Here is a 25,387-nt window from a genome sequence, read left to right on the forward strand (position 1 = left end):
AGCCATTCCAAATATGTTTCTGGCAATTAATGTAAACAAAGATTATAAATCAGCAAGGGATTTTGTACTCCTCCACATATTCTTTAAAATGCCCCAAAACTTCCTCCTCCGTCAGGTGATAACGCTTCAGGTCATACTTGTGGCGGCCGTGTTTGTTTTGTGGATTTTCCTTAACAAACACCTCCATCTTGTCTTTCCCTTGGTCAGTCAGCTCAAGGCCAAAGTGATCGTATATTTTCTTCACAGCATCAAGGGGTGATCTAACAAGGTCGTCAAACGCAATATCAATGAATCTGTGCTCCAGTTCTGGGTGGTTCTTCCTAAACTTCATCATCTCTATTCCACCGTGGAGGAATGCCCAATTCAACACTTCCCTTCCAAGTTGCTCTAAATCTATATCACAATGTTTATAGGCTAGAAGTTTGTAAGTTTCACGGAGAGAACACAGGGAAGCAACGGATGTGCACGGATTGCGGTAGGTGTGAACGAAGATTGCGTCGAGATACACCTTGAGTATGGCATCCAGGGGGGGGGGGGGGTATCAGCTAAACTTAATTTTTTTGATCAATCTTTGAAACAGAGTTGAGTTGGGAAATGCAAATGCGATATGCGAGATATTAACTTAAACGTTTCCACAAATTTGAGGCAGATGTTTGTATACCACGTACATGTAACTTTAGATGCAAACGTATCTCCAAATTAAAGTTAATAACTGATCAGTTACCAACAATTTCAAAAGGGGGGGGGTCTTTTAAACAATTGCGGACCTTTTTACCTCCTTAGTTGACCTTACTGAAGGCATGGAAGTGTTTAGATCAATGTTTGTTTCAGAGTAGAACTTTTTAGACAAAAGGGTATTTAATTGGTTTCGAACCCATTGCGCCCCCTCGCCTCAGGCGTTGAGAAAAACCTCACCTCTACCATTCAGTATAAGCTGTGTTTGCAGTTTATGGAAACGGTATGCCTCAACCATTTCCTCATTGGTTCTTGCCTCATACCACGTGACGTACTCTCCACTGTTGCCGCCTTGGAAAGCAGGTGCCTTGAACACGCCGATGTTTTCAAAGAGGTGATGTCCCTCGTATGGACTTCCAGCTTCCATCTTGTGAATGCTTTTCATCTGTGCCACGGTCTCGTTCATCGAGGCTGAAATAGGGAGGTTTTTTTTAATTTACATCGAGGCTGAAATAGGGAGGTCTTATTTTTCAGTGAAAAACAAAAAGACTATGCAAGCACAGATAACGTCACTTTTTGATGAAAGTGGAGATTTTCTCAGTTTATTGACATTCTACAGTATATTCCGGGTATGAATAGAAAGATAATGCCATAACTTTACTGTTTAAAATGTGTGTAAGAACTTAGGAAGAAAAGTTTCCGACTATTTTCGGTAGCCTTTCCTTAATCAGCAAGGCAACCTCACTCAGGAACGAAACGTAGCTGTTTCACTAATATTTTGGTCCAAAGTAAGTGACTGCTGTCACTAAAATCATCAGTAAAAGTACTGTTATATTACTAGTATATAAAGGTCTACCGCTTAGGTTGTCACCTAGCTGCCACTGACCTTGTGCTTGCTTTTCTTTCAAAATACGCGGATCCGTGCCGACAGTGGCGACATCTACAACTGGATGAAGAACTTCATAATACATTAGGGACGTATTCTGGGGATCTTGAAATAGCAGTTCTTGAAGGAAAGATGTCCCAGTTCGACAAGGTCCAATGATGAAAATTGGCCTCTTGATTGAAAACTGCAAAAAGTTTACATTATCTCTGGTAGGCTATCAATAAATGAATAAAATTGGTCACAGGGCATCTTCCGAACTATATGATTTAAAAGATCAATCAAAATATTAACTCTTTGGCAGGCAATTAAATCGAGACATAAGTAAAACCTAGTAGGCAAAAACAGTATCCATTCACAGCAAAGATTGTGACGAAATTGGTATTTTGTCATATAATGACAACACAGACCTCTGTCGTTTTATTAGTAACCGTATACATGCACGATTTTAGGATCGCCTGTACCGTTTTCTATCATTGGCTTGTCACGCTCTAACGGTACACGGCTCTATATGCTTAAGTCCCAAATATTCAAATTAAAAGAATAAGTGAGTTGGCCAGAGAAATGGAGCAGTCAAATGGACGCATCCGCGTCATCTCTTGTGACCTTGAACTATCGTAAACTATTGCAAAAGATCAAGGTCAAATTAGCCTTATTACCGGCAATACTGGTTTTCCTATTGTTTAGAATGTATAAATTGTTCGACGTGGACACAAACTTATGCTTTTTACTTACGACTTAAGAAAAATTAGCACATTAAGTGTGATTAACGGTCTTCTATATTTACGTACATTTAATAAGTATATACAATACAATACAATACAATACAATACAATACAATAAATTTTATTTCATGTCGGGTATAAATTGAAAGGAAACATTAGCTTTACAGCTATTCGCCGACTGGGTAAGGACAAAAACATATCTACAATAATGCAATATTTACACATGAAGTCTAGTAAGCTATTGAAAGGGAAATCTTTCGACAAATAGTGTAAAAAAAAAAAAAAAAAAAAAAAAAAAAGGTTTTACAAAGAGTATACCAGAAACACATGAAATCTATTAAGATAATAATTGGAAAAAAAGTCTTTCTATGGGAAATGTGCAAAATGCTATACACTGTTAATTATGGAAATGGTTTGAAACGAGATCGAGGGACACCCTTTAGCCTACACATAGTATACTAACCTTACTTAAGTCAACTGACCGCAGTCGTCTTGAAATCGCTAGCCGGTTTTTAAGGACATCAACCAAGCGAGCTTCAACCCTCTGTCTCCCTGCCGAAGTTAAATTTTTGTCTTCACGAAAGCATCTCAATAATAAGGTAAATCCCTCATACCACCAACGGCCGGTGAGGGTGTCCGACAACAGCAACTCACGATCTTCTTGGGAGAAATGTGTAAAAATACTTTCCTCTGTTAGAGGAAAAGGCTGTCCTTGAGACATTATGCGATATAGGGATATGGCACCACGAAATGCAAAACATGTACTGGATACGTATATATATATCCCAAGGAGCTTCTATACTACGATAACGCCAAGGAGATATCTGTATCAAATAGTCTGAAAGCCAGTCGCTTATGTAGATTTATCAATGTTTGTTTAGTTTAATCTAGTCTGTCCACCCCAGCAACGCAGAGAGGCTAGCAAGATCATGTGTGCACCAGCTGAGCACTCACACTTGACCCAATTTGATTAATTATTAAAGAATGAATAATCTTTTCTCAAGGTTACACATTTTAAACCCCCTTTTCACTGGGCGGCGTCCTTTCTGAGGCTTATGTACCATCACGAAACTGATCAGCTGGTCGCCGTCGGACGCACAAAGGACGCACGGTGATCACACAAAGGTCGTTCAAGCTGCGCCGAGGACGCCATGGTCGCCCCTTAAGGGCCCCTTTACACTGGACGGCGTCCTTTCTGCGTCCCTTCTGCGTTCAAAAATGTGGTCAGGACGCTCAACTATCGCCAAAGCAATTAAATCGTGTCTCAGTGTAAAGGCGTCTGCGTCCCTTGTGCGTCCTTTGAACGACCGAATCTTGATTTTACCTGTAAAACTGCGAGCAACCTGCCTGCCTCCACTGTACGTCCCCTGTGCAAACCAAGGCGTCCATTGCGATGTTAGAGCGACCATAAAGCATTCTTGCTGTGTTCTCTGTACCTTCATCGGCGATCAGTGGCGTCTATTCTACGATCATTTTGCATCCTGTTTGACCGATGAGCGTTGTTTGGGCGTCCTCTATATTCTAACTCATATTTTTTCATCGGTTCTAACCAGATTATCCAATAAAGAACATTTCCAGCACACAAAACAAATAAATGGGAATAAACGCTTAAAACTATAGTGATGCAAGGTCTGCATGGACTGATAATCAGCCAGATGCTCATTGTTATCCTTATAAGAAGGATGGACAGGCGCCGAAAACGAAAAAGTGTGACTGACACAGCATAGATTATTTGAATCCGTTTTCAAAAGACGCATTCTGCAAAAGGTTCTGGCAATTAATGCATCTTGTAAAAAGGCAAAATATTCGTTTTAATAATAACCTTAAAAAAAGGATCATTTCATGAATTTTAGGGGAAAAAACAATCGGAGGCTGATATGAGACCACTGTTGCCCTTAGATTTCCTGTCTGGTGAAAAATACCTCAGCACGGCCCCGTTTGAGAGTGAAAAAAAAATGTTCTACGTGCCGAACACTGGACGATCTTTGCGTTTTCATTCTGCAACCAAAGCGATGCTTGTGCCTCCTTTCTACGACCGCGGCGATGCTTGTGCGTCCTCTATGCGACCGCGGCGATGCTTGTGCGTCCTCTCTGCGACCGCGGCGGTGCTTGTGCGTCCTCTCTGCGACCGCAGCGATGCTTGTGCGTCCTTTCTGCGTCCATTGAGCGACCATCCTCCATCGCGTTCTCTCTGCGATTTTTTTGAACATGCTCAAAACTTCGCGGCGTCCATGGCGTCCTCGGCGATGCTTGAACGTTCTTTGTGCGACCTTGGCGATCACTGTGCTTTTCTTTGAGCGTCCGACGGCGTCCTGGCCAGTTTCATGGTCGCACAAAGACGCAGAAAGGACGCCGTCCAGTGTAAAGGGGGTTTAATTGCTGAACATGTTGAACAAAGGACGCACAAGAGACGCAGAAGCATTTACACTGAAACACAATTTTTAAATTAAAATCGCTTTGGCGACCATTGAGCGTCCTGGCCGCATTTTTGATCGTAGAAAAGGTAAAGGGGGTTTTGGAATAGAGGCAATCCCACCTCATAAAGTAAATTTAAAGGGAAGAAAACTTTGTGGGGACTTAAAATCAATAAAACCCATACCCCTGCTTCTTCCTAGATCTGTCTGACGCGTTTTACCCACTTTCAGTGTAACCCTAATATTGGGAAGTTTGATGATATGCATTTACATAACGAAAATATAACTTTATTCTGGACGAATTTTATCAATTAACAAGCAAATGATTGTTTCGGTTTCAGAATCTGATGATACTAACATGCGAATGGTATTTAAGGAAAATTTCCACAAGTGTGAAAAATGTTCCAAGGTGTCAGTTTTATCTCCAAATATCCTGCAAATCAGTAATATTTCCAATTCAAACAATACAAATAGATATATAAGCATAAAAGAAAAAAAAAAAAAAAAAAAACGATATCGATAACTTTTTCTCGAAAGTTAAAATGCCTGTAGCTGTCTATATGAATCGAGAAGTAATTTGTTTAAAAATTAAGGGCCCGGTTGAATTATGACTAATGAAAAGGTGATAACTGCTCTTTTTAAGACGAAAATTCGATTTGGCGCAAAACTAAAAACGAATCAATAGATTATAAATGTGGAAAAACAACTCTGCATAGCCTATTCATTTTAATGAATTTCAATACGTCAGAATATAGCGAAGCAATTATTTGCATCTTTAAACCAGTTGAAAGGCCCACCTCTGCTATGAAGTATAAGCTGAGTCTGCAGTTTGTGGAAACAATAAGCTTCAACCATTTCATCATTGGCCCGGGTCTCCATCCATTTTATATACGCCTAACAGTTTCCGCTTTTAAAAACAAAATTCTTGTACACACCAACGTTATGGAATAGAAATAAATCTTCTTCCGGAGCTAAACCCTTCTGGGGGTGGATGGTTTCCAAATCCGGTCTGGAGGCGTACATCGTGTCTAAATAATGAATAGTTATGTCATTGTAATGAATGCATATTTAAAAGCTGGTCACAGGATTTCTGTAGCCACCACGTGTGTCTGTCATCGCCATGTGTCTGTTATAATACATGTTAGGACATGTTCACGTTGCATTTAGTTCATAATTGAAAATTGGAGGTATTTATACAGAGGCACGGTAAACCATCATGTAACTTTAAGTTTTTGTGTTCTCGTCATTTTTCACATATTGGAATTTTCAATGTGTGACACTAAGCCCGATGATATTAACGTTTTCATAATGTCCATGTTACCTGTAACACATAAATGATCGATTACGCCTCTTTTTGCAGTATTGCACCAGAATCGACAAAAACTTTTCATTAGCATCCTCATTTTCTGATCTGTGTCTGTAGTATTGAAAGCATTGCTGCCTTGTTTTCAACACCTGAATCCAATTGTGACTAACACATAAAAGAGGTTAAAAGCTAAAACACTGATGCAAAATGTCTTGTGGTTTTAATGCCATCAAAATATCCTACAATTTTCACTTGTGACTAGCATATGAGAGAGGTTAAAAGCTAAGACACTGATGCAAAATGTCTTGTGGCTTTAATGCCATCAAAATATCCTACAAATATCACTTGTGACTAACATATAAAAAAGGTTAACAGCTAAGATACTGATGCGAAATTTCTTGTGGTTTTAATGCCATCAAAATATCCTATGTATTAAATGCAAACTCAAATATCTGTTACATGTGTACACATAAGCTATAGAGAGCTGTTTTATAGCTCAGTCGTACAAAATGACAATCATCCAATATGTTACAATTACTTTGACTCATTGATAAGCACAGCATTTTTTCTCTAACACAGATAGCATTCGATGTCCCTAAAGGACAGATGTCCCCCATTTTTTGATTTATATGATTTAAAATACTTTCCTTTGTCAGGGGAATCGGCTGTCCTTGGGTCATTGTTCAATATACTAGCTCACCGTACACTCAATTAGGCAGGTTGTTCGGTACTGGCAAAACATCATATGTCTTAGAAACCTCTGTATTAACGCCGTAAAAAACTTGCGTACTACAGCCGATCTACGAAGTCACAACTTGTATGTTCTTAATTTAGTCCTAGGCGCCTCATACATGTCAAGGTCAGCTCACGGCAACGAGCCAGTTTGGGTTTTGTGTTGGAATATTTACATGATCTATATTTAGCTCTATTTGTGTCTCGTATTCCTCTCGTTAGATGTAGACTATGCCAAAAGTGTATTAGAGCACGCACGTCCATATGTGTACCATTTTACCTATCTTCTAACATTGCATTTATTCCTATGCACTTTGCAGGTCACTGCTTAAGCGTGTCGGCAACAAAACATATTGGACATTTTTTTTCAATTTATAGTTTTCGCTGCTGGCATAAACACAATTTGTTACATGCTATATCTTTTATTTTACTAAATTTGATAACGAATTTGATAAAATATATAATCCGTGGTTTTTGACTAGGTTTAGGACCATTTATTCAGGCCCCCATTAAACGGCCGATTTTCATTATTATCCCTTGTCGCACAGGGTCAACTTTCCTCCAAAACCTCTTATTCGCCGATACGCAGAATGCATACTTTAAATGTAATGAACTTATGGAATAAGTTGTACATGCCAATTAATATAACGTCGTTGAAGACACACGGATTTTGAAAACTACTAGTACACAAGTAATAGGTAAACACCATTTTAAACAAGTATAAATGATTTCGTGTAGGATTGGCAAAAGATGCGGTTGTATCATTAAAAGAACATTATTAATGTAACTAGCTTTACTGCTTTTGATCAAATGATATGTTTGTTGCCACGTTTCACTATGGCACCTAGTAAATGTGACAAAGTTAAAGGCAAGGTAAAACGTATTTGAGCAAAACTTGGTATTAATTACCAACAGAATATGATCTAAAAACCCCAACCATTTGACGGCTGATAAAAGTTAACACTGATTATGAACATGGTGTTTTGTACTCCTCGCTGAACTATTTAAGCAAAACGTGATATCGATTACCAAGATAATATAATCTAAAAATTCCAACCATTTGACGGCTGATGAAAGAAAACACTGATTATGAACATGGTATTTTGTACTCCTCCACATATTCTTTAAAGTGCTCCAAAACTTCCTCTTCTGTCAGGTGATAACGCCTCAGGTCATACTTGTGGCGGCCATATTTGTTTTGTGGATTTTCCGTCACAAACGCCTCCATTTTGTTTTTCCCTTGGTTGGTCAGTTCCAGGTCAAAGTGATCGTATATCTTCTTCACAACATCCAGGGGTGATGTAACGAGGTCGTCATATGCAATATCGATGAATCTGTGCTCCAGTTCTGGGTGGTTCTTCCTAAACTTCATCATCTCTATTCCACCGTGGAGGAATGCCCAATTCAACACTTCCCTTCTAAGTTGCTCTAAATCTATATCACAATGTTTATAGGCCAAGAGTTTGTAAGTTTCACGGAGAGAACAAAAAGAAGCAAGGGATGTGCACGGATTGCGGTAGGTGTGAACGAAGATTGCGTCGGGATACACCTGAAGTATGGCATCCAGGTAAAGGCTGTGGAAATTCTCCCAAAAAACCATTCGGCGGTAATTGTGGGCAGCTGCTGAAACCAAAGCGAGGACTAATTAAAATCCTGCACAATAATGTTTCGGGGCTGGGGTAATAAGATAATAGGATAAGATAAACTTAATTTTTCCATGAAACTGTGAGATGGAGTTGAGATGGGAAATGCAAGTGTGATATGCCAGTTGAGTAAAAACTCACCTCTACCATTCAGTATAAGTTGAGTTTGCAGCTTATGGAAACGGTATGCCTCAACCATTTCTTCATTGGTTCTTGCCTCATACCACGTGACATACTCTCCACTGTTGCCGCCTTGGAAAGCAGGTGCCTTGAATACGCCGATGTTTTCAAAGAAGTGATGGTCCTCGTATGGCCCTTCAGCATCCAACTTGTGAATGCTTTTAAACTGTGGCACGATTTCGTCCATCGAAGCTGAAATACGGAAGTTTTATTATACGTCGAGGCTGAAATATAGCGAGGTTGCACTGCTGCATTGTGTAATATGCAATGATTAAACTGGGTAGCCCTCCTTTGGGTTGGTTTTGGCAAAGCATGGTTCTGACAAAAAAGTGTCCATATGTCGCCAACAACTGCACAGAAGAATTAGAAATGTTGCATGCAAGCGGTCAGTTTTGCAGTGCGCAAAATTAGTTAAGCATTGTTTTATAAAGTACAGAGAGGCCACGCCCAATGTATAGAAATCTTACCACCAGGGTACAGGACTCACTGTCCTTCCGGATGATTTGGGGACCATGTGAAAACTAGTGAAAACCGAGTTTACAGACATCTTGAAGATACCTACGACGAAGCGTGTGCCGCGTCTAAAGTGACTAGAGTCATTGAAAGCGTCAGTATCTGGAGTGGATACCACAATGGAGCAAAAAACAACAAAGGTAGTCACTGACGAAAACCTGAACTACATCAAATAAAAGAATAATCTGGGAATCACTTGACTATCTTTTGATAGGGGGGCACCTTAGGAACAATTTTGAGTCGCACAATGAGATTGCCAGTTCACACAGCGCACTTTTAATAGCAGATAACTTACAGAACCAAGGAAACGAGCAGCTACCTTGGTCATCAAATGCGACATATTTGGACCACATTGACAATATGTGGTAGGTCATTACTCGCCAAATCAACGGCCTACATGTCCTGCAACAATACTGAACCAAATTGGACAAGTTTTGACCGATGCCTGGAATGTTATTCCAGATTTAACTCTAAAAACCTATCCAAAGGGATGCCTAGCCGCTTGAGAGTCCTAATATCAACCAGATGAGGCCAAGCGTAAAATACCGTTGCTGTAACTAGACACTGACATGAGGGTCCATCTCTATTACAGATGATAATTTGGAAAATATGGAAATCCAAAATATCCCTTTTAATGGTTGTCATATGACTTAAAATAGGCAATGAATGTATTTTCTTTTGCATCACTGGTGAATTCGAAGAGGTTATTAAAAGTAATTAAAAGTATCAGTCAGCAAAATAGGAAAAATTATGAAAAATTATTTGGAAAAAAGCATTCCATATTAAATGCCAAGTCTGTATGTACAAATAAGGGCTGTTTATAGCTCAAACATGGTAGAATTACTTAGACTCACTGTAAGTCAATACCATTTTTATTGTTACTTACCTATTCTTTGTGTAGTTTTCAAAATTCGTGGGTCCTCGGCGTCGGGAGCAACATCTGCAACTGGTTGCAAAAGTTCATAAAACTTGAGGCATGTATTCTGCGGATCGCAGAATAAGAGGTTTTGGAGGAAACTGGTTCCAGTGCGACAGGGACCAATAATAAAGACCGGCCGTTTAATTGAAAAATAAAATAGAATATATTAGGTATGTCATCATCGATACCAAACATTTTCTCTTACTTTACATGAGGGTCATTTACGCAACTTTCATCCGGGCACATTACCGGACCGTGTTTCAGTGATTCCCTCATCTGGTCTACACATGGATAATATACATGTGCCCAACCCAAAGTCGGCCTGTAGACATTGTGCGAAACTGGCTCGATCATTCCAACCGGGAAAATTATGAATTTTAAGTAATACATTCTAAGGATTACAACTTTCATATTGATGGGTAGCAACACAATTGAAAAGCAGTCTACCATTTAGATTTATTCTATTCTATACAGTAAAATGATTCCAAAATTATATATCTGAAAAGTTGATGACTTTCCTGGTTGAAAGGATCGAGCCATTACCGTAAGTATGCCGTCTAGGTTCCTATAATCCAGTTCACTTAGTTAACAAGCACTAGCTTGTTATGTAGATCACATTACAACCGAATGGACCCGCACACATCATGTAGATTTACACACAATTGAATTGGAGATGCGGGGCAAAATAGACTTTCTTTTGAAAAAATTATACACAGAAAACACAACAGCAATATCAGCACCATATGTGTAGCCGTTAAACTGGCAGATATCCGGCTTACAGCTTTGTATTACGGTTATCATCAGCTAAGGCACGAAGTTAATGTTTACTGGGCATCTAAAACGTATCCTGCACTGAAGATCCCTCATATATAAATGGTAATATAAATGATAGACGTCAGTTTTACCACAAATGTCTACGGAGCTTTGTTAGTAGGCCCTATCATATTAACTTTTTTTTAATTTTCATTTAGGCCACACTTTTTTATTTTTATGGATGACATCCTCTGGGGACCCCAAAATCGGTGCGAGCGGGCGAAAAAAAAAAACAGTCCAAAAAAAAAAAAACTGCTTAAGAAAAGTTATGTTTTCAGTACACAGCTGGAAACACTAATTTACCACAGAAACACGTATCAAACTAACAGTATTTTTTTATCCATGCTCTCAAAAATTAAAGCATTGTAAATAGGGCCTACTTCGTAGAAAGGTAAAAAGTCATGAATATATATGCTGCATATTACCAAATCTATTTAAGGTTATTTCATGCATTCTGTTGGTATAGCAATCAATAAAACAAATATCAAATAAACAGCGTGTCTTTATTTGTACTCTCAGAAAATTAAAGCATTGTAAACACTTCACAGAATTGTTAAAAAAATGAAGCAAAGATAGGCCTATGCTTCCTACTACCAAATCTAAAAAAGGTAATTTCGGTCGATGCCATTTTGTCTACTTCGACTCACACGTAGCAGCCAACTATCGGGTGGCCTGTCCGACCTTCAGTCCACCAAATACTACGACGCTCTTGTCGACCCGTTTTTCGCTACAAAAAAAAAAAAAAAAAAAAAAAAAAAAAAAAAAAAAAAAAAAAAAAACTGGTATTTTCCAGGCGATGATCGCTGGCCGCGGCCAGCCTAATTGTAAAAGGGTGATATCTCCATGTCCAATATCAATGGCAAACCAATCCAAAACGACGGCCCCCGTTCTCTTTTTGACTTTAATTGTCGTTTATTTTGAAATTAATGCTAGAGATGAATTTGACGGCAAAGCGGCCATATTTCCACGTGGTGATAATACGCATGCGCAGAAAGCTCATTTTCCGCACTCGGAACTACTCGGATGTCTCCGCAGTCGACAATGACAGTATGGACAATGACAGTATGGACAGTATGGACAGTATGGAATTAGCCGAGGCTTACCGATTGCATTTTCCGGCAAATTCAATAACGACGTTTGCGACAACCGACTTCCTTCGGGGGGGGGGGGGGGGGGGGGGGGGGCGGGGGGGGATTTTTTTTTTTTTTTTTTGGAGAACGGACGAAAATCGGTGCGCGCGCAGGATGTCATCCAAAAAATAAAAAAGTGTGGCCTTAAGTTTAATTTTATGTCAACAAAAGAATACACCCCTTCTGTACATGTACTTCATCAGAAACGCCCTAATCCAAAGTGGCTCCAGAGCCTGAGCCAGCATATAGCCCCCAGAAGATTAATGAACCTTTATATGCGCCTAGAAGGATGGTGGCCATATTGAGATCATGTGGCTATCCTACACAATATAAATTCTGACATAATAACATGTGTTATGTAAGGGCAATGCACTGTTCTGTAAACCTAAAATAAAGATATTCACTTGACGCAATCAGTTTTCAATAAAATAACAATAGAAAAAACTAACATATCCAGCTGCTGTCGCCCTTAAAGAAAAATAATGCAATACTTTTGTCACACCCCCCTCGTACATATATATACTAACCTTGCTAAAGTCAACTGACGGCAGTCGTCTAGATATCGTTATTCTGTTGTTAAGGACATCAACCAAGAGTCTTTCAACCCCCTGTCTTCCTGCCGAAGTTAAAGCCCTGTCTTCACGAAAGCACCTCAGTAATAAGGTAAGTCCTTCATACCACCAGCGGCCGGTGAGGGTATCCGACAACAATAACTCACGGTCTTCTTCAGAAAAATGGCAGAGAATACTTTCCTCTGTGAGAGGAATACATGCAGGTTTTACTCCAGACATTGTTCAATATACTCACCGTACACTCAATCAAACAGATTGTTCAGTACAGGCAAAACAATGTTAAGGCCTATATGCCTTAGAAACTTCTATATTAACGCCGTGAAGAACTTGCAGCCAAGAGCCGATCTGCGAAGTCACTTAATTACAACTTGTTTTTACTTAGATAAATGGAATTTAGTTCTAGGCGTATCTTACATGACTGGGGCAGCTCACGACAATGAGCCAATGTGTATGATTAGCCGAGAAGTGCTGAATGTGAAACGTAGAGACCCATTTACATTACCATGACAACATTCTGTCCTTTATCGTATCACATACTGCCGGAAATTGAAACGAGACTTACAGGGGATACAGATTACAGACTAAAGATGGCTAGACCGCGCTGCCATCAATTGATTTCAGCAACGTTAGTACACACTGCTTTTCATATCATAGCGATGATTATTTTAGAATGTTAATTTCGTGGTCTACATTTAGCTCAGCTTATGTCTCAAATTCCTGTCGTTAGATGTAGATTATGTGCAAAGTGCATTAGAGCATGCACGCCTATATGGGTAACATAGTTTTCATCATTTTGTAACATTGCAGTTTTCAGGTCATTGCTTAAGCGTGTCGGCAACCAAACATATATGGATCGTTTTATCATGTTTTAGTTTTCGCTGCTGGTATAAACACAATTTCTCACATGCTATATATATATTTTTACTTTCCTTGATTATGATATGATAAAATATGAAATGCATGGTTTTTAGACAGTTTCGGATATTTTTTTCACAGAGGAAAGTATTCTCTGTCATTTTTCAAGCATAGTGACCAGTCTTTACCCTCAATATACGTACTGGATACGTATGCATCTCAAAGACTAGCTACTATACTAAGGTAACGAGTTATAGTAGTGTCCTAGATGATAAGGAAAGCTCGTTATATCTTGAACTAAATAGTGCGCTTCACCTTGAAAGACTTTCTGTGATTGGACAACCAGGCACGGCCATGTTTCTGTGATATCTGTTGTATCTTTGCATTACTTAGTGCGGGTGTTTGACACTGAACACCGTTTCCTAGTGCAGCAATTGCGGAAAGAACTCAGCGCATTCCGGTGGCAAAAAACTTTTTTTGTATTAGTTTTAAAGTGGACCTTATGTCCCGGTGATGTGGGATGTAAATAACATCTCTCGCAGATAGGATTACGGCCTAAACTCTGTTTTGGGGTAAAATGGAATTTATTATATTTCAGTGAGTTGTTTACAATGTATTTATTGTGAAATATGAATTCCACACGAACTGTTGTTATCCCTTTAATGATATTACTGCTTTTGATTACATAGTATGTTTGTTGCCACGTTTTCACTATGACACCTAGTAAATGTCACAGGTATAGGGCAGGTAAAACGCTGAAGTATTTAAGCAAAACGTGGTATTAATTACCAACATAATATAACCTAAAAATTCCAACCATTTGACGGCTGATAAAAGTTAACACTGATTATAAACATGGTATTTTGTACTCCTCCACATATTCTTTAAAGTGCTCCAGAACTTCCCCTTCTGTCAGGTGATAACGCTTCAGGTCATACTCATGGCGGCCATATTTGTTTTGTGGATTTTCCTTCACATACGCCTCCATGATGTCTTTCCCTTGGTCAGTCAGTTCCAGGCCAAAGTGATCGTATATTTTCTTCACAGCATCCATGGGTGATATAACAAGGTCGTCAAACGCAATATCGATGAATCTGTGCTCCAGTTCTGGGTGGTTCTTCCTAAACTTCATCATCTCTATTCCACCGTGGAGGAATGCCCAATTCAACACTTCCCTTCCAAGTTGCTCTAAATCTATATCACACTGTTTATAAGCAAAGAGTCTGTAAGTTTCACGGAAAGAACTAAAGGAAGCGACGGTGGAGCACGGATTGCGGTAAGTGTGAACGAAGATTGCGTCCGGATACACATTCAGCAGGGCATCCAAATACAAACTGTGAACATTATCTTTAAAGATTATTCGTTGATCGCCGTTCACAGATTCTGAAACTAAAATTTAAAAAGTTTTTATTCTGAAGAAAAATTTTCACTATATTCCCATTTATAATCTTTAACACTGTTCGTTTTGCCCAGACAATAATAGGAAATAAACTAACTTACTAACTATTTGGTTCGTGATAAAAATGGATGACAGTGAGAGGTGTGATAAATTTAGTCATAACTGTAAAAAAATGGGAAAAGAAATTTGAATTACGCAGTCATTAATGTATAGAAGTAGATATCATTTGGTGCAAAGTAGCAAAAACAAACCTCTGCTATGAAGTATAAGCTGAGTCTGCTGTTTATGGAAACGATAAGCTTCAACCATTTCATCAGTGGTCCGCGCCTCCATCCACTTCATATACTCTATACAGTTGCCGCCTTGGATAAGGTTTTGTTTGAAGACACCAATGTTATCAAACAGAAGGTGGTCTTCCATTGGACCAACAGCCTCCTGGTTGTGCATGGTTTTCAGAACAGGCATGGTTGCGTAACCCCAAGCTGAAAATCGGAAGTTTTTAAAAGGTTTATTGAATGCACAATTAAAGACTGTCACGGATATGGCGTTTCCATGATACACACGCAATGTTAACTAACGGTATGTGTAAATATACGGTTTGTTAAACTCTCTTGTTCAATTTCGACTGCTTGGCTTGTTGATACTGTGAAAATGAAAAATGTTTCTTAAATTTTTGTGCTTCTGCTCACAATTCAAAATAAAAAAAATATCTATCTATCTATCCTGCAGGGAATTTTCAAGCACCTGTTCCACTGGGCTTGCGACCCACTGGAGAAAGAATTTTTGCCCACAAATACAAACATTCAATAATATAGAAGGCTGTAATATTCAAGATTGGACTATCAGTTCGATGTTGACTATCAAATAATTTTATAGCGCCAACTTTGAAGGGGTGAGAGTTGGCAAAAACTTGTTCTCTAATAGGTAACAAGAAGACAGTGTTTGTGTATATTGCTTACCTAGTCTTTGTGTAATTTCTATAACCCTCGGGTCCGCCTCGACAGGGGCGCCATCTATAATTGGTCGCAAAACTTCATAAAACTTCAGGGATGTATTCTTCGGATCGGAGAATAACAGGTTTTGGAGGAAACTTGTGCCAGTGCGCAGAGGACCAATTATGAAAATCGGCCGCTTGATATGGATCTGAATAAAAATATAATAACGTACTTGAATACATACAGTCGTTCAATTAAAAAATAAGCATGTACCATAAGGCATTTCAGGTCCGTGGGCTGTGTGTCTGTGATTGTAGGGGAGGGGGAGGTTGCCAGTCCCATAATTTTCTTTGGTGGGATCTTCATAAAGCTTCAGATTTTCCCAGTTTATCTCAAAACTCCCACTTTTCCTTCGGTCAGTACAAATAAATGGTTGCATGTAAGGTTTATCCTAGACCATCAACAACCCCCTCCCCAACTCAGCATACAACCCTACACATGTTCTGGGCTGCATACACTATGTACAGTATTGCTTTGACATGGGACGTCTTCACGTCAAGTACCCTATACATAACTGATATAGCTTGTACCGGTGACAGAGAGTTCCCCATAATGGAGAGTCCGCTTCCAATTCATTTGCACAGGTAAGGCTCGCCCTAGATTTTGACCCACTTAAGCTAGGTCAACCTTATAACAATTATAACTAAATGGAGGGCTGACTCTCTGTTACACGGACCCTCAATTTCGTTTCTTTGGGGTCCCAAATAATTAGTACAGGTTAGGGCAAGTCCCATGTATTTGACCCACTTAGGTCAGGCGAACCCTTACCACTATAACTAAATAGAGGGCGGACTTTCTATTACACGGACTCTCAGTCTCGTTACACCGGTTCAGTTTATGTGATTGACATTTTTTACTTTTATTAAAATAGTCTTGATATTACGATATAGCGTTTTGAAAACCTTTTGAAGCGACCACTTTACCAACTCTGAGTCTCTAATCAGTATCCCCTGGATCAACTAAACAGCTGGGATCGAACTTTCGAAGACATTGTGACTTCACACACACACACACACACACACACACACACACACACAGCACCTTGTAGCATCATGTACGCATGGTGGAACCTCGTAAAGTGACCTGATTCAGTGTACCCCAGCTCGATGTGAAAAGGTCGGTGTGGGTCATAAGAATAATGTTACAATGTCACATTCCGGTACCTTTGTGGAATGTTAGTCTTAACGCTGTAGAGGTTTTTAAAGGCTTCGTTCTTAATCTTTCCGTTTACTAGACAAAAACAACTCTTATTAAACTTTAAGACATCTACAAGACTGTGGAAATAAAGACATAATCTAATGAGAAATTTGCCACCACAGATGTCAAGAGAACCACCTCTTCATTTTTCAAAAAGTTAGTTTCTTCGCGTACTTACCTTGCTTAAATCAACTGAAACCAGTCGTCTTGATATTGCTAGTCTGTTGTTAAGGACATCAACCCAGCGTCTTTCAATCCCCTGTCTTCCTACCGAAGTTACAACTTTGTCTTCACGAAAGCACCTCAGTAATAAGGTGAATCCTTCATACCACCAGTGACCGGTGAGGGTATCCGAAAACAGCAACTCACGGTCTTCTTCAGAGAAATGACTTAAAATACTTTCCTCTGTGAGAGGAATAGTTTGTCCTTGGGACATTGTTCAATATTCTCACCGCTAACTCAGTCAGACAGATTGCTCAGTACAGGCAAAACATAAGCCTCAGAAACTTCTATTCTATGCCAAATAGTCGATCTTAAAGTCACCAAAAGTTACCTGCAAGTTGAATGTCCTTCATTTAATAGCATGTAGTCCTAGGCGTGGCCGACATGTCAAGGGCAGCTCACGACAATGAACCAATGTGTCTGATTGGCCGAGAAGTGCTGAATGTGAAATGTAGAGACCCATTTACATTACCATGACAACATTCTGTCTTTCATCGCATCACATAATGTCAGAAATTGACACGAGACGTACAAGGGATATCTGGTTTATGCGTGACGATAAATAGCCATTTAGACGAGAGAGAGAGAGAGAGAGAGAGAGAGAGAGAGGGAGAGAGAGAGAGAGAAAGAAAGAAAGAGAAGGAGAGAGAGAGAGTAAACCAGTAATAAATTATTCTGCTAGTTTTCCGGTATTGCCAGGTTATGCTTGCTGAGCTAGTGTTCAGTGGAACCGCGAATCCATCCCTTGAACTTGCTTTGAAACTCGTTTCTGATGTTCTTGCTCTCTCTAGCCAGGGTACAATTATAAATAAGTATGCTATTAGCCCGTCGTACAATATGACTACTACTAAAACAAAAAAGGTATTTGCTAAAGCCCAATTTACTTCTACTACTTAGTTGTCTGTATGTGCAGTTATGTCTTCTAGATCTCTCCTAACAATAGCATGGGAGAGATCATACTGACCTACCGACAATGAGGGTTTCTTCCTCCTGGCATCATATAATGATAGTAAACTTTTCATCAATTGTTCTGTGGCCAAAGTCTGTGTAGTAAAATTGATGATGGAAAACACTCTTTCACGCCCGCCCCCCCCCCTACACACACACACACACACACACACACACACACACACACACACACACACAATGTGGTTCGTTTGAAAGTTATGGTCTTTTTTCCGCATATGTCTCGAATTTCTCTCGTTAGAAGTTGATTATGTGCAGAAAGCATTAGAGCCTGCACGTCTATATGGGTAACATTTCACCAATCTTGGGACATTGCATTCATCCCCATGCACTATACAGGTCACTGCTTAAGCGTGGCGGCAATAAAAACTTATAGCTCCTTTTATTTTTTTATATGTGAGTTGGGGTAGAACGTGTACTCAACGTAAAAAAACGATTACAAATTTACGTGGAAGCAACGATCAAAGAAACGTTGCAGCCACGTTATATGTAACGTGGGGCTGAATCGTGTCTTCCACGTAAAAAACGGTTACAAATTTACGTGGGAACATCGTTCAAAGTAACGTTGCTGCCACGTTATATGTAACGTGGGGGTGAAACCTGTATTCCACGCAAAAAAACGGTAACAAATTTACGTGGGAACATCGTTCAAAGGAACGTTGCTGAAACATGTATTCCACATTCAAACCTCTTACAAGTTAACGTGGGATCCACGTTCAAAGTTACGTTGCTGCCACGTTATAAGTAACGTTGGGGTAGGACGTGTATTCCACGCAAAAAAAAAAAAAACGATTACAAATTTACGTGGAATCCACGTTGCTGCTTCGTTACTCGTAACGTAGTGCTGAAACATGTATTCCACGTTCAAACCTCTTACAATTTCACGTGGGATCCAAGTTCAAAGTAACGTTCCTGCCACGTTATATGTAACGTGAGGGTAGAACGTGTATTCCACGTAAAAACACGGTTACAAATTTACGTGGAAACCACTTTCAAAGGAACGTTGCTGCCACGTTATATATAACGCGGAGGTAGAACGTGTCTTCCTCGTAAAAAAAACGGTTACAAATTTACGTGGAAACCACGTTCAAAGGAACGTTGCTGCCACGTTATATGAAACGTGGGGGTAGAACGTGTATTTCACGTAAAAAATGGTTACAAATTTACGTGGAAACCACGTTCAAAGGAACGTTGCTGCCACGTTATATGTAACGTGGGGGAAGAACGTGTATTTCACGTAAAAAATGGTTACAAATTTACGTGGAAACCACGTTCAAAGGAACGTTGCTGCCATGTTATTCGTAATTTGGAGCTGCAACGTATATCCCAGGTTCAAACCTTACAGATTTACGGGTATTTCACGTTCAAACCTCTTACAAATTTATGTGGGAACCACGTTCAGAGTAACATTGATGCTACGTTACACGTAACGTGGGGGTCAAACGTGTATTCCACGCAAATATAACGGTTACAGAGTTACGTGGGTACCACATTTAAAGTAGCCTTGCTGCCACAATCAGTGAGACGGCTCACCACGTGGTGTCAACGTGGAGTTGCTTGCTGGGAATAACTTGAAGCGTATCGTTTTGCAAAACAGCAGATTCTGTTTCTACTTCATAACAAAGGTGAGTCTTTAAATGGATTTAAGACACAATAAATTGTTTCAGTAAATTTTGATTTCTTTAAATTCATTGAAATGAATAGGCAATACCAAGTTCCTAATACGTTGAGAAAAAATACTACTTTAAATCCATTTTTAAAACTTATGCTGTATTTTACCACTGATTCTATTTTTATTCGAGAAAAGAACAGTTTTCTTCGACTATAGAGCCTTTGCTTAATTGAACCAGCAATATTAGTCTATCTTTGTACAGAGTGCCAAATGTCTCGTGTCCTATCACAGAATAAGCCGGGGTTATCTGAGATGGTGTGCAGTTTTTGGCTGAAGACAATATTATCTTTAAATTATAAAGCCGCTTACTAGGAAGATATGGAATCGTTTTCGTCTGAAACCCCATTCGTCAGACCCATGAGATTGTGTTTTGAAATCACCACACCATCCTCCCACCCAGACAGTATTGCTTGTTAAATTTCTCAGTTTAAGCTTTGAAACAAAAACATTGAAAATACCTTAACAAGCCCAAATCCTGTATACGCCAGTATTTCCTCTAAGTCAATTGTCAATAACTGGCAGTACGTGATGCGTAATTGGATCATTTTGTTTCGTATTCTTTACTTCTAACACATTGACTCATTAAATACAAATATAAGGCTAGCACAGGTATTTGAGATACAGAAGTAGGTGTTTTACCTTTCGTGCTAACAATTCCGGATAATGTCCCAAGAACAACTGATTCCTCTCACAGAGGAAAGCATTTTCAGTCATTTCTCCGAAGAAGACCGTACGTTGCTGTTGTCGGATACCCTCACCGGTCGCTGGTGGTATGAAGGATTTACCTTATTACTGAGGTGCTTTCGTGAAGACAGTGCTTTAACTTTGGCTGGAAGACAGGAGATTAAAAAACGCTGGGTTGATGTCCTTAAAAACAGGCTAGCGATATCTAGACGACTACCCTTAGTTGATTTAAACAAGGTTAGTACACTGTACTTGAACATATGGTATCTACGAAACAGAAGGCATGTTTTGTTGACATCATTGTTCAAAATGCTCTCTTTTTTATATCTCTTTTAATATTTGTCTGTGTCTTTCGGTAAGTCATCATATTGAAACTAAGTGCAATTCCTACTACCTGTAAAGTTTTAGACCCAGAGGCAATTCAACCTGTAGACTACTGGTCAATTGAAAATAATCGGCCTCAACTTTGAAGAGGACAGTCTGCTTTCTGCGTGAGTTATTTATCTCAATCTGGTAGACGGATACAGTGTTGAACAAAAGCGGCGTTTTAATCGATTACACAACATTAGATAATAATATGATACATTTATTGTAAGTCTAAAACCCATAAAATACAGGGTTACTACTTAATAATGAATATTATTTTTTGGCGAGTAAATTTTCTACAAAGTATTTATTTTCTCTCTTACTCTTTTAAATCCAAAACTGAGGTGTCACTTTATGTGTAGCCAGGTGTGTTACCTAATTACCATGCTACATTCGAAACAACTAATGTAAGCAGTTGCATGTTCTGTGGTCAGAAATGTGAGGGGTGGTCTTTTAGGCAATTTCTGCCCTTGTATAAAAACGCATGGGTTTGGTCAATCTTTGGAGTGTATTTAGAGAAGCAACAAAGGGATCGCTCTGAAACTTGTCAGGTACCTTAGAGAAGATATGGTTCGACAGCTAAGCAACGCAGCTTACTATGGGATTCTTGGTCTCAGAGAAAATGGCTAGAAACGGACAGCCATTGCCAGACAACTCAACATTTTTCAGGAACCGTTAGTAAAGTCCTCCAAACAAATGCTACAACAGGGGCATCTACTCCAATACTTCCACCAGGGTGTCCGCGTACCACACCAAGAAGACAGGATCGCCTTCTCCTTAGAGTGCGCCGTGCTGGTCGTACAAAGGCAACCAGTGTCCTCAAAAAAAGAGTGGCAGAATGCCTTTCAAACGCCCGTTTCAAGGTCCCTTGTAAACAAGAGATTACAGCAAGCCGGTTATTTTGCACGAAGGCCAGTAGGGAAAACACTGTTATCAGCAGGTCATACACAGCGACGTCTGCAATGGGCTGGGGACCACGTGCGTTTGCAGCCAAAACACTGGAATCACGTCGTTTTCAGTGATGAGGCCAGATATGGAATTTAGGGGGTTGACTGTCGAATCCGTCCCGCCGACGTGTACGAGGGGCATAAAACGATGATTGTGTACTACCTTGGGTGCAAGCAGGGGGTGGTAACGTCTCTGTTTGGGGAGCATTCCATGCCCAGAACCAGTTGGTTTTTCTAGGAGGCAACCTCAACCAGGGTTCCTACAGAGACATTCTACAGCAAACAATGCTTCGATTTGAAAGAGTCATCTTCAGGAACAACTTTGTGTACCAAGACGACTGTGCAACCCCACATCGAGCTCGCAGAATCACTGTTTTTCTTCAAAACCAATGGGTTCAGCAACTGCCCTGGCCTGCAAACTTCCCAGTAATGAACCCAATTGAAAATCTGTGGGCGGAAGAAACTCAGAGAATTAATAGCTATGGTCATCGGCCGGTAAATAGTGATGAAATGCGACAGGCAAATATCACTGCGTGGAATGATATCCCTATCCAAACTCTAAAAAACTTGTCACAGGGTATGGCATTTAGGATGAGGGCGCTGCAAGCGGCTGCTGGAGGTCATCCCCGCTATTGATGACTTTTCATGATTTACTGTAATGATTTCGTTGACTGTGTAACATATCACTGTCCGGAGGCTATCATTTTCTTTCATATCTTAGCTTAAAGTTAATACTGACATCAAACTGTTGATATGGTTTTCTGGGGGTGTTCTTTTCTTTTGAATGACTCTTACGTCAGATTTGATATTATTGACCAAAATATCTCACAATAGAAGACTGGATATTTTTCTCACTCAGTGATATACTTTTTTGATGAATCAAGCCAAAATATATATAATCAGCACTCAAAAATAACAATGATAAAAAATATTCCATATTAAGTAGTAACCCTGTATGTTCTGTAGACTTAACAAACTAAAAACTAAAAACAAAGTTAAGATGAATTGAATTAATAAAATATGACCTAAGAGTTTGAGGTAAGATAATGATGTTCAGTTAATATTTCCGAGTTATAAAATGATCTTTAATAAAATTTGTTAAAAAGGTATGTTTTTAAAGCTTTTTTAAAATCCTTCACTGAGATAATGCTTCTCAAGTCCACAGGAAATTTATTCCACTCATGTGGTGCCGCGTACTGGAATGATTTTTCGCCAAAAGATTGTGTTAATAGTCTCGACACCCAAGTTTGAAACCTATCATTTATTATGAATCCCTCACGAAAAAGTCCTATAGGATCCTATAGGAAATTGGCCCAATTCGTAAGGGATGGCCTTCGCTGCAGGATACGTTTAAATGCCCAGTTAACATTGCATGACCTCATGGTTCAGCTGGTAATGATTTGACAGTCTAACCGCTACCTCATATGGCCCTGATATTTCTGTTGTGGGTGTTCTATGTATCTTTTTTAGAGAAAGTCATTTTATGCCCCGCATATTCAATTCATTTTAATGTAGATGTAGGCCTACATGGTGAATACGGGTCCAATCGGTTGTAATGTATTTCCATAACATGTGCTTGTTAACTGAGTGAACTAGGTTATTGCCCTTGCACTATGGTGTCTGTATGTGTTTGCGAAATAATATTTGAAAAAAAAAAAAAAAAAAAAAAAAAAAAGAAGGGTTTGGTGTTGCTTGTGTGGAAGTAAGAATACCCCACTCTCCAGGTTTCAGAAGATTATTTACGCAACATGATTTTTTTTTCCTATTTATTTATTTATTTTTTGGTTCAACGTTGTCTCAACGTTAAAACAACATAATTTGCCCGCTGGGATACTAATACAAAAAAGTATTTTGCCATCGGAATGCCCTGCTGCAATAGGAAACTGTCTTTAGTTTCAAGCACCCGCACTAAGTAATGCAAAGATACAACAAGTAGGGTAAAACATCCCACGGTTGAATCAACGTTCATTTTGGTGGATCAACGTTGAATCAACGTAGAATCAATGTCGTTTGCCTGCTGGGATGGTGGTGCCTAGGACGCATTGCCCAGTCATAGAGAGTCATTTAAGGTAATACGCCCTATTTAGTTCAAGCTACAGACTTGACATTTAATATGGAATATTTTTTCCAAATCATAAATAATCATTTTTTTTCCTATTTTGCGGACTGATAAATGAAAATAAGGATCAAAATCGTTTTTAATAACTTTTGATAATCTGTTAGATGTCATTGTGACATCAGTTCATTAATTGAATTCGCCAGTGAAGCAAACAAAAATGCATTGCCTGTTTCAAGTCATACGCCAACCATTGAAAGCGATATTTTGGATCTCCATGTTTTCCAAATTATCATCTTTAAAAGAGTTACACGCCCCACAAAGGCCCCTCATGTCAGTGTCTAATCACAGCAACAGTCGCTGTTATGCCTGACCTCATCTTCCTGGTACCAGAGCTTTCAAGCGGCAAGGCATTCCTTAGGATAGGTTTTTAGAATTTAATCTGGAATAAAATTCCAGGCAACGGTTAAAACTTGTCCAATTTGGTTCAGTTTTGTTGTAGGAGATGCAGGCCGTTGATTCGGCGACTAATGGCCTACCCACATATTGACTATGTGGTTTCAATTATGGCGATTTTGATGACCGAGGTAGCTGTTCGCTCCCTTGGTTCTGTAAGTTATCTGCTATTTAAATTGCTCTGTGTGAACCGACAATCTCATCGTGCAACCTTAAATTGTTCCTATCAAATGATAGTCAAGTGGTTCCCAGATTATTCCTTTATTTTATCTGGTTCAAGTTTTCATCGATGACTTCCAATGGTGTTTTGGCACCAATGTGGTATCCACTCAAAATATTGACGCTGTCAATGATCCTAGTCACTTCAAAAGCGGCACACGCCTTGTCGTAGACCTCTTCAGGATGTCTGTAAACTCTGTTTTGACCATACAGTTGAAATCTGACCTCAATAAACAAAAACACGAGGTTTCAATGTTCTACCAAGAAACGGTCATGGTCCCACAATTCATTAGAGAAACAGACTACTCTGTTTTGCTGTTTACAGCGGCTCATTTCTCTAGCAAAGACCATGTGTTGCTGTTGTCAGATACTCTCACCGGCCGCTGGTGGTATGAAGGACTTACCTTATTACTGAGGTGCAGTACAGTATACAGTATATATATTTTTTCAGATCCCAATCAGACGACCGATTTTCATAATCGGTCCTCCGCGACCGGAACTACTTTCCTCCATAAGCTCTTATTCTCCGATCCGCACAACACATGCCTGAAGTTTTATGAGCTCCTGCAACCAGTTGTAGATGCCAATACCGTTGTCGAGGACCCACGAATTTTGAAAACTACACAAAGAATAGGTAAACCACATTACAATGATATTGCCGCTCAATGAGTCTTAAGAATTCCCTGTCGTAAGAGTATTTAATAATGAGGTTGTACCCCAAAATACCTTCTTTAGAACTATTTTTAAAATATACATTCAATACAGAGTGAAACAAATATCTGTTTTAGCCGAGCTATATGCCAGCATACCGGTTTTGGAAACCATGCACAAGGAGGAGGCTATCGGTC

General features: G+C 39.4%; 2 protein-coding genes across 2 annotated transcripts; both read right to left on the bottom strand.

Annotated features, from left to right (window-relative positions):
• Positions 1–49: 49 nt before the first annotated feature.
• LOC106164540 (uncharacterized) lies at positions 50–3,126 on the bottom strand. Its single transcript, XM_087018760.1, has 4 exons — positions 2,747–3,126; positions 1,562–1,745; positions 916–1,146; positions 50–393 (listed from the first exon to the last, which is right to left on the bottom strand). The coding sequence occupies exons 1-4, from the start codon at positions 3,002–3,004 to the stop codon at positions 50–52; spliced, it is 1,017 nt and encodes a 338-aa protein (XP_086874886.1). The 5' UTR covers positions 3,005–3,126.
• Positions 3,127–14,007: 10,881 nt separating this feature from the next.
• LOC147760384 (uncharacterized) lies at positions 14,008–16,143 on the bottom strand. Its single transcript, XM_086994576.1, has 3 exons — positions 15,719–16,143; positions 15,011–15,241; positions 14,008–14,749 (listed from the first exon to the last, which is right to left on the bottom strand). Exons 2-3 carry the CDS (start codon positions 15,222–15,224, stop codon positions 14,208–14,210), a joined length of 756 nt encoding a protein of 251 aa, XP_086850702.1. The 5' UTR covers positions 15,225–15,241; positions 15,719–16,143; the 3' UTR covers positions 14,008–14,207.
• Positions 16,144–25,387: the final 9,244 nt, after the last annotated feature.

This window comes from Lingula anatina, chromosome 8 (assembly GCF_051362555.1).
Source record: "Lingula anatina isolate TDL-2025a chromosome 8, LinAna3.0, whole genome shotgun sequence".
NCBI classification, from domain to species: Eukaryota; Metazoa; Brachiopoda; class Lingulata; order Lingulida; family Lingulidae; genus Lingula; species Lingula anatina.